Below are 14957 nucleotides of genomic sequence, written 5' to 3' on the forward strand. Positions count from 1 at the left end.
TACCAACACCTTAATCTCTCACTTATTCTCATCCTTCTACTACCACTTTCATCTCAACTTGTATAGACCTGGCAGCATGATAGCTCCAGTTGGCGGCTCTCTCAGCGAGCAGGCTTCGCATTTCTAAAACACCCACCGGGGCTTGGACTCTCGGCAATAGATGGCAATAACATTTACGGCGGCGGCTCTTAGCATGTGATGATGCTGATCCGCAACTACGATATTTCAATCACATGCTAGGGATTATTCTCGGCGCCAATGTACTTCCCAGCTTACCCTACCCTAGTCCTAGCTCTAGGGCAGGAGGACTTACTGGAGAAAGCGTCAAAGATCTCTTGTGATTTCGAAGCGTTCTTTTCTTTTCTCCCTATTCTTCTTGGACTTCATTTACCGGCTTTTTGTTCAGCATGGCTGTTGCATGCCCTGTCTTTTTGTACATACATATCCGTGTCTGTTTGGTTATTGTGGCCGTTCCTTTTTGATAAATCAATGCTTGGCGATCAAGTACTTTCTCCTCTATTTTCGATGTGCAAGTTTTCTTAAGAAAATGGAGGTAGATTTAAGCAAATTTACCACAGGGAGTCTGGATACAACAATCCTCATTCAACTATGCAAACTTGGAAGGCGTCCCAACACTTGAATCAACCTCCCTAGAACTTTTCTCGCCCGGGCGTTTCTACTATGAGCCAACCTCTAAGGTTGAATGTAAACGCGAACATTGACAGAAAGGGCATGGAATTGAACACACGCGCCCACTTCTAGGAATCCACCTTCTCCTGGTGCAGGTCTTCTTGGCCGCGATCCCATACAAGGTACCATTTTCTGCTCTTGATCAATAATTTTCGAAACTAATTATACACAGTAGGCGCCCAAGATGTGAATTACCGCGCGCAATATGTGACGAGCCGAGAGCTTGGGCCGAAACATGATATTATTGGCAGTGTCATCCTCGGCGCTAACTCGCATAACTGAAAACTTCCGATGTTCGGTGACACCCTCATTCAATCTGCTACATAAGCTCCAAGCTAATCTGCCAGTAGCGACAAGAAGCACATTCTAAATATGGCCGGCACCTCGTACTCTTCGTTTGGTAACGAGGAATATACAGTAGGATGGATTTGCGCCCTACCCCTCGAGTTAACCGCCGCAAGGGGAATGCTCGACGAGGAGCATGGTTTGCCCCGAGAAGCACCGGATTTGGCAGACAAGAACACATATGTATTGGGGTCAATTGGTCAATTCAAGATCGTCATTGCTTGCCTACCGCTGATTAGGGATGGCTCTATCTCCATGGGTGTAATCGCAAACAGGATGCTTTTCACCTTCCCAAATATCCGCGTGGGTTTGCTCGTCGGCATTGGTGAGGGTATCCCCGATCACGAAAAAAATCGAGACATTCGTCTTGGGGATGTGGTCATTGGAAGTGACGATGAGACTGGCGGAGTCGTCACGCATGATTTCGGGAAGGAAATCGACAGAGGACTATTTTATGCTATCCCCGCATTAAATCGACCTCCGGAAGCTCTGAGCTCAGCCCTGATGAAAATGAAATCCGCCCATGATATGCAGGAAAACAAGGTCGCGGAGTATATCGAAGAAATGCTCGACAAGTACCCCAGGCTTCGGAAGAACGGATACTGTTACCCTGGACCCTCATTTGATCGTCTTTTTCAGTCCGACTACCCACATCAAGGCAATTCATGCAAGCAATGTGATCCAGATAAGCTGGTTGGCCGTCAAGACCGCCTAGGAGAGCTGTTCAGCGTTCATTACGGGATTATTGCATCTGGCAGTATGGTCGTGAAGGACTCCATTATGCGCGAGAAGATTCGAGCCAAGTACCAGGCAATCTGTCTGGAGAGGGGAGCGGCTGAGCTGGTGCATGGATTCCCTTGTATGGTGATCCGAGGAATATGGGACTATGCGGACTCTCATAACAATGACCGCTGGAAGCCATGTGCTGCGGCCGCGGCTGCTGCGTGTGCAAAGGAGTTACTGAGCCACTTGCAGCCCAGAGTAGTTGACGGAGAACCAACTATGAAGGATCTCCTTTCCCGAGGTTAGTACTCTCAGCTTAGACATGAATGCGTTAGCTCATGGATTGAAAATGTGATACGCTATATCGTATAGATTCGTTTACTAAAATCTGCAAACAGTACACAATGGGGTCAAGGACATAAGTGAAGCCGTAACAGCCCAACGGATGCAGAAGATTCTCCATTGGATTACCCCATTACATTATGAGCAGCAGCAAAATGAAATTATCAAGCAGGCGCAAACTGGAACGGGTTCCTGGTTTTTGAAATCAGAAGAGTTTACTGGTTGGCTGAATCAGTCGCAGGGGACATTGTTTTGTCCAGGAATTCTCGGGTCCGGCAAGACAGTGATGTCCTCTATCGTGATTGAACATCTCAAAGAGACCTTCCGAGACGACATTGAAGTACAAATTGCTTATGTATTCTGCAAGTACAAACCGGAGTTTCCACAGTCTTATCTTGATATCTTGCTTAGTATTCTCAAGCAGTTATCTGTGACGAACCGCTCTCTTCTCTCAACGACCGAGGAATTCTACAAGATGCATTCGCAGAACCTTGTCCGCCCAAATAGGGATGAGATCCGTGCTCAAATTTTAAAGACAGCTCTTACGTATAAGAAGGTCTTCATTTTGGTCGATGCGCTTGATGAATACATCTCTTACAACCCAGAAGAACTCAAGGCTTTACTAACTGTGATTTTCGAGCTCCAGAGAGGAAGCACCGATCAATTTCTTTGCAACATCTAGATTTATCTCCGAGATAACAGACTGCTTCAGAGGTTGTACTCTCAAGGAGATACGAGCAGACGAGGAAGATATTTCGAGATATGTCAGCCAGAGAATACAATCTTTAGTTCGCTCGACAATCTCAAGCTATCCTGATACACAGGAAAATGTTCGTTGTCATCTGGCCAAAACTGCAGATGGGATGTAAGTCATGGGCAATAATACTCTTTCAAGCCGGTTCGCTAAATGCTATAGATTTCTACTGGTCCGCCTGCATATGGATCAATTGATGGGTTATCCTAGTATTGGAGAGTTAGAGGATGCACTCCTAGAACTTCCACAGGGAAGAAATGCCTTGAAATACGTCTACGACCAGGCTATTCAAAGGATTGAATCGCTACCAGATCCTTGCGCGCGGATGGCCATCAAAACTCTATCTTGGTTAGCATATAGCAAACGGGATCTTACACCTGAAGAGCTTCAGCATGCCCTGGGAACACGACCGGGAATGAAAAGGTTCAACCACAAATTCGTACCCGCTTTGCAAACCATCGACTCCCTGTGTGCTGGATTGGTCATATATGACCGAGAAAAAGGCACAATACGTTTGATCCACCACACAGCGCAAGAGTACTTAATGCAACACCGAGTGTTAAGTAACGCAGGGCTGGAGATCCTAACGACCATGACCACGTATCTTTCCTTCGAGGACTTTTCCGGTGGACGATGCAAAAATGGCGAGGAATTTCTAAAACGAAGGAAAGAATATCCCCTCCATCAATATTGCTCGATGAATTGGGTGACATGGGCTTATCCAGTGAACGATTTTTCAAGGGAGCTTCTTGAACTGATAACACAGTTCCTTGAGAAAGAAGGAAATATCCACGCGGCCAGTGAAGCCATAATGATTGATGATGGAAATCCTTGTGAGACAAAGAATCCGGATTCTCTTTCGCGAAGAATGGCAGGATTGCGTTTGTCGGGATCCTATGGACTGAATGATTTGCTTGGACGTCACTGGTCTGGGGACTCAAATGATGATACCAGGCCCAAATACTACACTGAAGGGAATAAATCATTTAATGATGCGACTGAAACTGACTGTCTTGACACACTGAGACTCTGGCTTAAATACCGGAGGATGGATGCGAATGGCCTTCCCTGATTGCAGCGACCGAGACTGAGAAAATCAACTTACATAGTTGGTAACAGGTCTGGAGCCATCGTGATCGAAGTGTTGTCGCGCGATATACGACCATCGCCAAGCCAAGCCATGATACCATCGAAGTTGCACTCCACTACGCAATTCAATAAACTTACGAAGAGTTTCATCAATTGGCTCCAGGTGGAATTTACGAGGCTGAGTGAGTTACAGTTTTACCTAATTTGGTAGGTCCAAACGCTGGGCAGCACCGCAAGATATATTCTCGCAAGCCAAAATATCCCTCAATCACCAATCCCTGTTCAGTTAGCGTTTGAACTAGCGTTTTCTCCGGGTCTGTGTTTGTGCTTTGGAGTTAACGGAAAACCTGCCGGGGTGTGGCTAGTCTCACCGAAATGCCGATCACATCCTGGAGAAAAAAGCCATGGACACGCGGTAGAGCATTGGTAAACATGGCTTGACTCGGACCGGGAGAAAAAGTGTGGGTGAAATTCCGCAGAGTTGCATTGATTGGGGGACCCCGTGGAGTCGCGGAGTGCCGGATATGACGATGGGCAGAGGGCCGTGTGGGGAATGGGGGGGGGGATTCAGCCGAAGTTGATCCGACATTCCCAAACCCCCCGGGACTTTTGCATTTGTACCACCCACGGTCAATTGGTAGGGAAGTAGGGAACTGAAGACGGGGGCTTGTTTAGCTGCACAATGTCGATTTATGCTTTTTTTTGCATGCTGCCCCATGAAAACACTGAGTGATGCCTCTGAATCCTCCCGAGAGTCGGGAATATCGCTCGGCATCCCGACCCAATCCGGTTATTCGCTGCTTGTCTCTGAGAAGTCGGCAATCCTCCGTGGTCAAGCAATGCCAACTTCCGCCAAATGACGGTATGGGCTCCACTTACATACCCCTCGATGCGAGTCCCCGACTCCCCAGTTACCCCCACGAGTGGAGTCCCCAGCCCATCTGGGGTGCCTGTACGGAGTATTGTGGGATGGGATAGCCGGGGCATTATGGCCCAACCTCGAATATTTAAAGCAAGGGATCTTCCACTCGAGGTTGTGGTGCCGTCTTCTGATCCATTGAGATATCTCGATACATCGTCACCATGTTGCCAACACAGGCTTTGTTAGCGGTATCGCTGCTTCTCGCCGGCCCTTCGGTGGCAGCAGATACTTGCAAGGCCCCAATTAATCACCCAGGAGAACCTTTCAGCAATGTCCAACCAAAAAACACTACAATCCTGAGTCCCTATGGCCACTCTCCACTCATCCTCCCCTCGCGTAAGTCAAAATTTCCACCCGATCTACAGCGGAGGTCTCTTTCCTAACACTATTAGCCAACACAACCGGAAATGGAGGATGGGAGCATGCCCTTCTGAAAGCTAAGAAGTTCGTGAACAAGCTTACACTGGAAGAGAAATCCTGGATGGCAACGGGCCAACCTGGTCCCTGCGTCGGAAACGTCCTTCCCATTCCACGTCTCAATTTCACCGGTCTCTGTCTCCAAAATGGACCCCAATGCGTGCAGCAGGGTGATTACTCCAGTGTCTTCATTAGCAGTGTTTCTGCTGCCGCCAGTTGGGACCGCGAACTTCTATATAACCGCGCACATGCCATGGCCAAGGAACACAAGGCCAAGGGTTCCCATGTTATCCTGGGACCCATCGGAGGACCTCTGGGCCGCAGTCCCTACGATGGTCGAACCTGGGAAGGCTTCGCTGCCGACCCCTACCTCACTGGTGTCTGCATGGAGGAAACTATCAACGGAATGCAGGATGCGGGTGTCCAGGCAAACGCGAAGCACTTCATTGCCAATGAGCAAGAAACCCAGCGTAACCCGACCTACGCCCCAGACGCCAACGAGACAACGTATATCCAGGATTCGGTGTCAGCGAACATCGATGACCGCACCCTCCACGAAATATACATGTGGCCGTTCGCCAACGCTGTTCGGGCGAAGGTTGCTAGTGCCATGTGCTCGTATAACCGTGTGAATGGTTCCCACGCTTGCCAGAACTCTTACCTGCTTAACCACCTGCTTAAGGGCGAGCTTGGCTTCCAGGGCTATGTTATGTCCGACTGGGGTGCTACGCACAGCGGTGTGTCGTCTGTTGAGAGTGGAATGGATATGACCATGCCTGGAGGTTTCACTGTTTACGGAGAACTCTGGACCGAGGGATCTTATCTGGGCAAGAATCTCACTCAGGCTGTGCAGAACGGTACTGTTGAGATGACTCGTCTGGATGACATGATTGTCCGCATCATGACTCCCTATTTCTGGCTTGGTCAGGAAAAGAACTACCCCAGCGTTGATTCGTCGGTTGGCCCACTGAATGTTGACTCGCCCCCTGATACTTGGCTGTATGACTGGAAGTTCACAGGCGAAAGTAGCCGGGACGTTCGCGCAAACCACAGCGCCATGATTCGTGAGCATGGATCTGCCTCAACTGTCCTGCTGAAAAACGAGAAAAATGCCCTGCCTCTCAAGAAACCCCGCAACATCGTGATCGCCGGTAACGACGCTGGCCCTCTCACCCAAGGCCCTGATCTAATGGGCGACTTTGAGTACGGTCATCTCGCAGGATCTGCCAGCTCTGGCTCCTGCAGATTCTCATTCCTGTCCACCCCACTCGACGCAATCAGTGCCCGCGCTCGCAAGGACGGATCCATCGTCCAGTCCTTCCTGAACAACACCCTCCTCACCACCACGGCACTTACATCACCACTCTGGATCCCACAGACACCCGATGTGTGCCTCGTTTTCCTAAAATCCTATTCCGCAGAAGGCGAGGACCGAACTTCGCTCGACCTAGACTGGAATGGAAATGCGGTTGTGGAAGCCGTCGCTAACAACTGCAACAACACCATTGTCATCACCAACTCTGGCGGCGTGAACGTCATGCCTTTCGCAGACCACCCGAACGTAACCGCCATTCTGGCTCAGCACTACGCCGGTGAAGAATCCGGTAACGCAATCGCAGATGTTCTTTACGGAGACGTCAACCCATCGGCCAAGCTCCCCTACGTAATCGCATACAATGAGACCGACTACAACGCCCCCGTGACCACCGCCGTGGAAACAAACGGTACATACGACTGGCAGAGCTGGTTCGACGAAGAGCTCGAAGTGGGATATCGCTACTTTGATGCTAAGAATATCTCCGTCCGGTACGAGTTCGGCTTTGGTCTGAGCTACACTACTTTCGGCCTGAAGGGTCTCAAGCTGAAGGGCTCTGCCCCACAAAACAACCTTAGTGCTCTACCAGAGAAGCGGCCTACCCAGCCTGGCGGTAATCCGGCTCTTTGGGATACGGTGTTCACCCTTCAAGCAGAGGTTTCTAACACCGGTGACATTGATGGATTCGCTGTGCCGCAGCTATACGTTGAATTCCCCAGCTCGGCGCCAGCAGGTACGCCCCCGAGCCAGCTTCGCGGCTTTGATAAGGTCTGGCTTCCGGCTGGTGAGAAGAAGACAGTTTCCTTTGACTTGATGCGCCGTGATGTTAGTTACTGGGACGTTACTGCTCAAGACTGGCGAATTCCTGCTGGGCAGTTTACGTTCAAGGCTGGATTCAGCAGTCGTGATTTCCAGGCGAAGAAGGCCGCGACGTTGATCAAGTCATGATATGACTAGCTGTGTTGAAAACGGTATTCTTCCCTGACCGATTGGCCTTTTTTTCTTTCCAATGATGTGTATAAATGTATAAATGACATAATAGTTATATTATGCCTGATAGTCTTGGGGTCTCGATCTCGTGAGGTTATCATACATAGATGGACGTAGGTAGTATTCGCTTGATAATCATTTGATACAGTAAATCAAGTCGATAAACAATCACACCTAAACCACATGCGTCTTTGGCGGTGTAGAAGGTGACGAAGAAGGACCAAAGGCGACCCTGATTGATTTCCAACAAAGCCGGAGAACATAGAGCGTGAGTGTACAGCATGAAAACCACAAAAGAGCAAAGCAGCATAGCAATATGCGCAGCGGAATCCAGCCAAGAGCTTGAACAGGATCAAAGTCCGCTTCCATCTTCATCTGCTCAATCGCGTCGAAATACTCCTGCTTGTTGTACCTTGCGCTGCGATATCTCGCGTTCTGCACCTCAATACCGGAACCAGGGCTCTCTGAATCTGGCAGTGAAAGCTCATCCAGTTGATCAAAGAGGTCCGGGTAAAGATGGGCAGACAACATCATTATGCAAAAACCGTTGACTAGAAACAGCGTCAAGATTTTGAAGAATAGCCCGTAGATCCAGGAACAAGCGCACACGAGGACTGCCAGGGCGCCTCGGCGTGAGCGGCGGTGGGCAGTTGTGAGGCGGTAGACAATTGAATCGAGTTTGGTGTTTGTGCATGCCACGATCATTCGGAAGATAAGATATGTAAAGAGACTGATTGATAAGAAGGTTTCGAAGAGGTTCCAGTCTGAGCCTTCGACGTCGATGTAGATGAATCCTATGGTAGCGAGAATCCAGATTGTTAGAAATCCGATTGTGACTATTGAGCCGAGGCGATTGAAAAAGGCATCCACGGTGGGGGAAGACATTTTGTATGATGGCTTTGGTTCTTCTTTCCCTCTTTCTTCCTTCCCTCTTTTTTGAGGTTGCAGGAAAAGGGAAAAAGGAATGATGCGGTCACCGGCGAGGCTGAAGTTGTTTGTAGGCTAAAATAATTGGGGGCCGAGTTTTTCGGCCCCAATCCACTCGGTTGCCCGGCTTTGTGATTTGATTCGAATTGTTTCAGATGGAGCTTGCCGGGTAACATCAAAGTGTGGCTCATCTAATAACTCAGCCTTATACTAACTTGATGAAGTTTAGGAGATACGAGTAGCTGGCTTGCCACCGATTCCGACCGAGTAGGGTTAGTTCAAGTTTGTCTTGACGGGTAATTGCTAGGCTCATAGCGTTGGTAAGTTATCTTTTCCTGGATATTTACTGCCTTACTCTCGTTAGCAGCATCCAATCCCGCCTAATTGCAATCACGCATGCAGGGAGGAGTATTGTATTGTCCAGAGTAGAGGCAGATGCGATGCGATTGGTGGAGCAAGCTGTATATCACGTGACATCCCGCATATGATTTTTCTCGCTTCGCTTTTTTCGGGTTTCTCCTTCTTCCACTCTGCAACTGTAGCTGCGAACGCGACTACAACTTCAATGCCTACACACTGCCTGCACACTGCCTGCCGATTTTGATGTATAATCACAGGTAGTGTGGAAATTGGCATATGTGTATTAATGGAATCTCGCCTGCGATGGACCAGAAGGATTGAAGATAATTGCACCATGCTTGGGTCACTCTCAGCTAGTTCCAATATTTTCTCGAGATCAGCTACTAGCACTAGTATGTGCAGGAAGATGACCTTCTGAGGCTTGCCCCATTGTCTACTAGCACATTCTCGGCCACACGCACCCCGATCGCCCATTCTTTTCTTCACGATTTATATGATGATCTTTCTATGAATATTGACCCGGGTTGTTCTACACTTAAACGCCCGGGGTATGATCATTCAATACACTGAAAATTCTGATCGATCACGAAGATGAAGACTGGTCTTTGGGCGACGCCCAAGTTTCAACTTCGATCAATAGTTGAAGCCCGGACTGGACTCTAGTCTAGTGTAAAATATTACTCCTAATCGCTTAATGCAAATAAATTGAATTTCATGATCTGAGCCGAGTATAGTAAATATCCACAAGATTTAATATTCAAGTTCCCTGCTGTACGCCGGTAAATGCAACGCAAATAAATGTAAACAATCAGAAGCAGCCACCTGGGCATGCAGAAACCATCTTCTGCTAGTACTAGTATTACTAGTAAAACTTGCCAGCTCTCTCCAGCTCAGGCCTTTCCTCCCTTGCCCGTTTGACTTTCCTCCAGCGCCTGCTGAACCCACGAGTCCTTCCCACCCGATGTCCGTCGCGTGGGCGCGTCCGGTGTCGCGACCGATTGACCCTGTGCCTCGCGTCGTGCAGAGCGAATAGATGAAATGCAATAAGAGCCCAGGATCAGGGCCATGGCGAATGCCGCGATGGGAGCATTTAGAGACTGTAGATATCATTAGCTATGTCCGCCGGGCCCATGCATTCTCTTGAGAGTTTTGCGAGTGCTGGCTGGATGAGACATGGTTTTACGTACCCCTGAGGATCGACCGAGGGCTTTGGGGTTTGGAGTATTCTTGGAGGACATGATAATGCGACCCGGTGGTTGATGTAGCTACAACCCTTGGGTACTGCCCAGGTGTATACTGTAACTCTGGAGAAGAGGTTGATACGAGGGGGAGTGCCAAGCATTCAAGTTGCTGGCAGGCTGTTTGTCATCTTACGAGTATGTCTACAAGTATTCCTATCAACGATGGTTACGGTTAATTTGGTGCAGTGGTTGGCAGTAGATAAATGGAATAGAAATATCAAACCTGAGATACAAGACTAGACTGAATTGAACTACTCATTACTCGTACTCTCCCTGTGAAAGGCAATCCGTTCCAGTCACATGATAGCTCTTTAGTGACCGAACCCAAGAATACCCCGAAGTATTGACCGAGTCCGAGCAGGCGTCAGCACCTTAACTCCGACTGTTCGGACTGGCTCGGACCGCACAGACCAGGTTCTTAGCTAGCTTCAGCATTCAGCATTCTGGGGTCAAAGAGAAAGATCGAAGGCATTCGAATAGTATTGGGAATTGTTGGCTTCCATTTCCAAAGCAAGAGCGGCCCGCTGATCCATTAGATCATCGAGCTTGTATGTTGAATATCACTACCTGGAAGGTAAGCAGGGCATCTCCACCATTTGATATCATCGATGCACAATTGGCCCGCGGAGTCCCCAGCGGGAAACCCAGACGTTGGTTGCATCCACCGCGGAGAAAGTGAGTGGCCTCCGAGAATTGCCACTGCCCCTCTGTCTGATATCATGGGGGTAGTGAAGGATAGAGAAAGAAGAGGGGCTTTCATAGAGGTCCAAATTGACCCAAATGAGGCCCCTGAGAACCTCATACTCGTAGTATCGAAATTAAATGGAGTAATGATATACTGAAAGAAGACAGAAAACCGGTTGAACGTGGATGAGTCAGCTCCGATGGCCGGCGCTTCCGGGGGGATTTGGACCCCCGATTAGGCTTAGCGGCAGCTGAGATAAGCAATCAGATTATTTAGCAATGAATTCATCGCCCTCTCTTCTTCCCTATCAGATCGGTTTCATTTTCGCCTCTTTCAACTACCCCCCAATACATCTACCACCTCCATCGAAAGAATCTACCAAATCAATCTCAACACTCACACATCCAATATGTTCAAGCGTATCGTCACCGCCGCCCCTCGCGTCGGCTCTGTCGCGCCTCGTGCTTTCGCTCCCCTCGCCGGCCTTCAGTCCGTCCAGGCCCAACCTGCTGTCCAGCGTGTTGCCCCAGCTATCGCCACCCCCGTCCAGCGCCGCGGATACCACGAGAAGGTCCTGGATCACTACAACAATCCCCGTAACGTCGGATCCTTCAAGAAGGGCGACCAGGACGTCGGCACCGGTCTCGTCGGTGCCCCCGCCTGTGGCGATGTCATGAAGCTTCAGATCCGTGTCAACAAGGACAGCGGTAAGATCGATGACGTCGTCTTCAAGACTTTCGGCTGTGGAAGCGCCATCGCTTCATCCAGTTACCTGACCGAACTGGTCCGCGGCATGACCCTCGAGGAGGCTGGAAAGATCAAGAACACTGATGTGGCCAAGGAGCTCTGCCTGCCCCCTGTCAAGCGTACGTCTTTCTTTCCTTTCTTTTTCTCCGCAAATGCCCCACAAGGTTGAGGATACGTGGAATGAATCACTTGTGCTAACTTGAATTTCTCCAGTGCACTGCTCCATGCTCGCCGAGGACGCTATCAAGTCCGCCATCTCCGACTACCACAAGAAGAACCCCAACGCTCGCTCAACCGACCTGTCTGGGACAGGCGCTTCCATTCCCGACGTCAAGGTCGAGATGGGTGGCAGCCCCGCCGCCGCTATCTAAATTGATGGACTTGCTCCTTATTAGTGGCAGGCTTTGTTCGGGTCGGACTCCGAGCCGAAGCCAAAAAAAATGCCTCACTTTTTTTCCCTTTTGCTTTTTTTTTTATAACGCAGTGATACTCCCGCGAATCGCTTTTGTCATTTGAGAACAGTCGTTTGATCGAGGACTGAATTATTACCCCCGGGAATGCAGAGATGATTATTGGGGAACCTGGTATTACCGGTCGACTGTGGCTGCGAGATATGATGTGTGCGTCAGGTCGCAGTAGCGGTTGGTCGGTCGGAGAGTTTCCAAACAAATACTGCATATTTGTTTGCTGTACAGACATTTCCTATTGTTTTTTAAGTTTCGTGCATGTTGTTTTCCACACCACCTTTTTCTTTTTCTTTTTTTTCTGTCACGGCGCCTCGGTATCTGGAATCCTCGATTGATACTCTCTATTCTTAAAAGCGTGGTGCCTTGGATAGTTTCTAATGAAACGATGAAACCAGAATATTCTATTTTAAAGTAGACAGTAGCCTTGAAATAGACAGGTTATACTAATACAAGTGCATTCAGACACACTCCAACTGGCTGCGTATTTTGTCGAGTCTATGTCTTTTGTGTCTATTGGCGAATCTATCTGTACAAACTGCCAAAGACGGGCAGCGGCCATAAAAACAGAAAAAAAGAAGGGGGAACCAAGCACAGAAAGTCCTTTCATGTGCGGACTCGAGGAGACAGGAGAAACGGTACAAAACGCCATCGCTGATGCACAGATATACGGGCAGACAATCCGTGCCAAACCAAACTAACCGAAAGGGATAAAAACCGGGGAATAATGTACAAAACGCAACAGAGGAAAGGGGAAACCACGAGCGTAGCACGCTAAAGGCTAAATCAACCAGTTCGCAGTCCGAACCGGCTCTTCATCGAGAGAACGGTCTCGTAAACAGAGAGCTTGACTTCGACTCGCAAGAAGCCGGCCCAGGCAGAGAGGAAGCGGAAGAAGTTCAAGAACACGCCGCCAGATGCGCGGATAGTCTCCATTTGTTCTTCGAAGACGGTGCGGGTGGCGTACCGGGCTAGAATGAGAAATGTGCGCACTGGCCCGGAGCGGGTGTGCAGGTTCTCGTCTAGACTGCGAGCTGGGGAGATAGTTAGCAATGAAGTTCTAAAGAGGGAATGGGGGAGAGTGAAGCAAAGGAAGGGGGTAGTAGCATACTCAAATCATTCGTCTTCAGAATAAGCAGGATAATCCGAGGAACCTGGCCCAGCAACACTACCAACTGCTGCAACATGCCCTCACCAAGAGCGCCGGAGATTTCCTTCTTCTCATCAGCTGTACGGATAGAAGCAACATTCTTCTTCGTCAAGACGCTATAGTCACGTCCCGTGATTGCGCTAGCGAAGAGTGGGAACTGCTCGTCCGTGACGCCGGCGACCTTATACGCAAACTCGCGCATGCGGGGCACATCGGCGTCGATGACTGCCAGCCAGAGCTTGGCATAGTTGCGTCGCAGGTCCCGGTCAATGGTACGGTAGAGACCGTGGTCATAGAGGATGATTTCGAAGTTCGGGTGGCGGCTGTTAGGGTTGGGGCGAATGGCGATATTGCCGCCGTGAGGGTCGCAGTGCAGCGGGGCATCATCGCCGAAGATCATCTCATTGAAAATGTGAGCGAAAGCGGCGGAGACTTCGTCGCGGTCAATGTTGTTCGCATCGAGGAATTCGAGGTCGTCGGGGCGTCGGCCGGAGATGAATTCCATAACTAGGATGCGCTCTTGGGACCACATGACTAGACTTGGTTAATATGGGGGTCACATTCGAGGAGGGTATATGTGTAGCTGCTCCAAGACATACCTTCGGGGATAACCAATGGGACATCGGAGTGCTTCTTGAAGTAATCGCTGGCAATAGTAGCGTTCTGAGCTTCCATTCGGAAGTCCAGCTCAACAGGCAAGGACAAGTCCATCTCCCGGGAAAGCCATTCCAGGTCATATTCCGGGAAAAAGCGCTTCAGCATAGAAAATGTAAATCTGGTCAATGCCAGATCCAGCGGTACCCACTCAGCTAGAGCAGGGTGCTGCACCTTGACTGCAACCTTTTGACCGGTTCCCTTCAGCGTGGCGACGTGAACCTGGGCCAAGGAAGCGGCACCAGTAGGCTCGGGATCAAAATAGCTGAACAGCTCATCAATGGTCTGGCCGGTATCCTGAACGAACATCTGCTCGATCGACTCAATCGATGACACGGGGCATTTGTCCTGGAGCGGGACGAAAGTTGTAGTCCATTCGATGGGGAGCAAGTAGCCCATGCTACTGAGATGTTGACCCAGTTTGATGAAGATCGAGCCATTCTTTTCTAGAACTCGCAAGGTACGCTCCGCGCAGCGCTTGTGGCAAGCGCGGATCAACTCGTCTCGTTCGTCGGAGGTTGAGGTTTCTTTGTTGAGAGTTACGCGATAGCTATAGAAGGCGATTCATGTTAGCCAACTTCCTTGGAAATGCGCCAAATCCAGACACTCTCAGGATCTTCGGTGCACTTACTCATTAATGCAAACGGCCAGTGTACCAACCACGCGACCACTTCTCCGCGCCGCGCCATATCCATGCTTGAGTTCTTCAGAGTATACAGCCGCGCCAACACCCAGCAGACCCAAGACAACCAGAAACGTAATCGGTTTCTTGCTCTGCGACGAGCCAGGCTTTGATTTCGCCCCCTCGTCACTAGTCACATTTTCCTCCGCGGACCTGAGAGGCGAGGTTCTCGTCGAAAAACACCGGCTGAACGATGTAGCTTGCGGGCGTACTTCAGAGGACTGGCGACTCCATAGCTTGGATGCAATTGATCCCAAGGGCGAAGAGGACGAGCGTACCGCGCCGAGAGAGAGCGCCGGGCTCGCGATCGAGGTTGTTGATGTTTGTCGAATGGCCGTGGCGGGATTGGCGAAGGCCCGCAGCGGCACACGAAGTGCAGCGCTCATTCCGAACGAGAAGCCGTTCCGGCAGAGATAAGCTCGAGCGCAGATTTCAAAAAGGTGAATGAGAGGTACCGTTC

The 14957-nt window shown here is 49.8% G+C and overlaps 6 protein-coding genes across 6 annotated transcripts; 3 read left to right on the top strand and 3 right to left on the bottom strand.

Annotated features, from left to right (window-relative positions):
• Nucleotides 1-1062: 1062 nt before the first annotated feature.
• N7481_001184 (uncharacterized protein) lies at nucleotides 1063-2782 on the top strand (the record flags this gene model as incomplete). The annotated part of the gene is made up of 2 exons (XM_057260403.1): nucleotides 1063-2059; nucleotides 2157-2782. The coding sequence occupies 2 exons, from the start codon at nucleotides 1063-1065 to the stop codon at nucleotides 2780-2782; spliced, it is 1623 nt and encodes a 540-aa protein (XP_057128235.1).
• A 2244-nt stretch (nucleotides 2783-5026) lies between these two features.
• Nucleotides 5027-7545, top strand: N7481_001185 (beta-glucosidase; the record flags this gene model as incomplete). The annotated part of the gene is made up of 2 exons (XM_057260404.1): nucleotides 5027-5201; nucleotides 5258-7545. The coding sequence occupies 2 exons, from the start codon at nucleotides 5027-5029 to the stop codon at nucleotides 7543-7545; spliced, it is 2463 nt and encodes an 820-aa protein (XP_057128236.1).
• Nucleotides 7546-7761: 216 nt separating this feature from the next.
• N7481_001186 (uncharacterized protein) lies at nucleotides 7762-8472 on the bottom strand (the record flags this gene model as incomplete). The annotated part of the gene is made up of 1 exon (XM_057260405.1): nucleotides 7762-8472. The coding sequence occupies one exon, from the start codon at nucleotides 8470-8472 to the stop codon at nucleotides 7762-7764; it is 711 nt and encodes a 236-aa protein (XP_057128237.1).
• Nucleotides 8473-9764: 1292 nt separating this feature from the next.
• N7481_001187 (uncharacterized protein) lies at nucleotides 9765-10112 on the bottom strand (the record flags this gene model as incomplete). Its single annotated transcript, XM_057260406.1, has 2 exons — nucleotides 9765-9971; nucleotides 10062-10112. The coding sequence occupies 2 exons, from the start codon at nucleotides 10110-10112 to the stop codon at nucleotides 9765-9767; spliced, it is 258 nt and encodes an 85-aa protein (XP_057128238.1).
• A 1097-nt stretch (nucleotides 10113-11209) lies between these two features.
• Nucleotides 11210-11918, top strand: N7481_001188 (iron-sulfur cluster assembly scaffold protein; the record flags this gene model as incomplete). Its single annotated transcript, XM_057260407.1, has 2 exons — nucleotides 11210-11666; nucleotides 11761-11918. The coding sequence occupies 2 exons, from the start codon at nucleotides 11210-11212 to the stop codon at nucleotides 11916-11918; spliced, it is 615 nt and encodes a 204-aa protein (XP_057128239.1).
• Nucleotides 11919-12797: 879 nt separating this feature from the next.
• Nucleotides 12798-14883, bottom strand: N7481_001189 (ABC1 kinase family protein; the record flags this gene model as incomplete). The annotated part of the gene is made up of 4 exons (XM_057260408.1): nucleotides 12798-13045; nucleotides 13123-13695; nucleotides 13761-14365; nucleotides 14447-14883. The coding sequence occupies 4 exons, from the start codon at nucleotides 14881-14883 to the stop codon at nucleotides 12798-12800; spliced, it is 1863 nt and encodes a 620-aa protein (XP_057128240.1).
• Nucleotides 14884-14957: the final 74 nt, after the last annotated feature.

This window comes from Penicillium waksmanii (genome assembly GCF_028829765.1).
Source record: "Penicillium waksmanii strain IBT 27052 chromosome Unknown utg000001l:1.0-4852451.0:1.0-4856178.0, whole genome shotgun sequence".
NCBI lineage: Eukaryota > Fungi > Ascomycota > Eurotiomycetes > Eurotiales > Aspergillaceae > Penicillium > Penicillium waksmanii.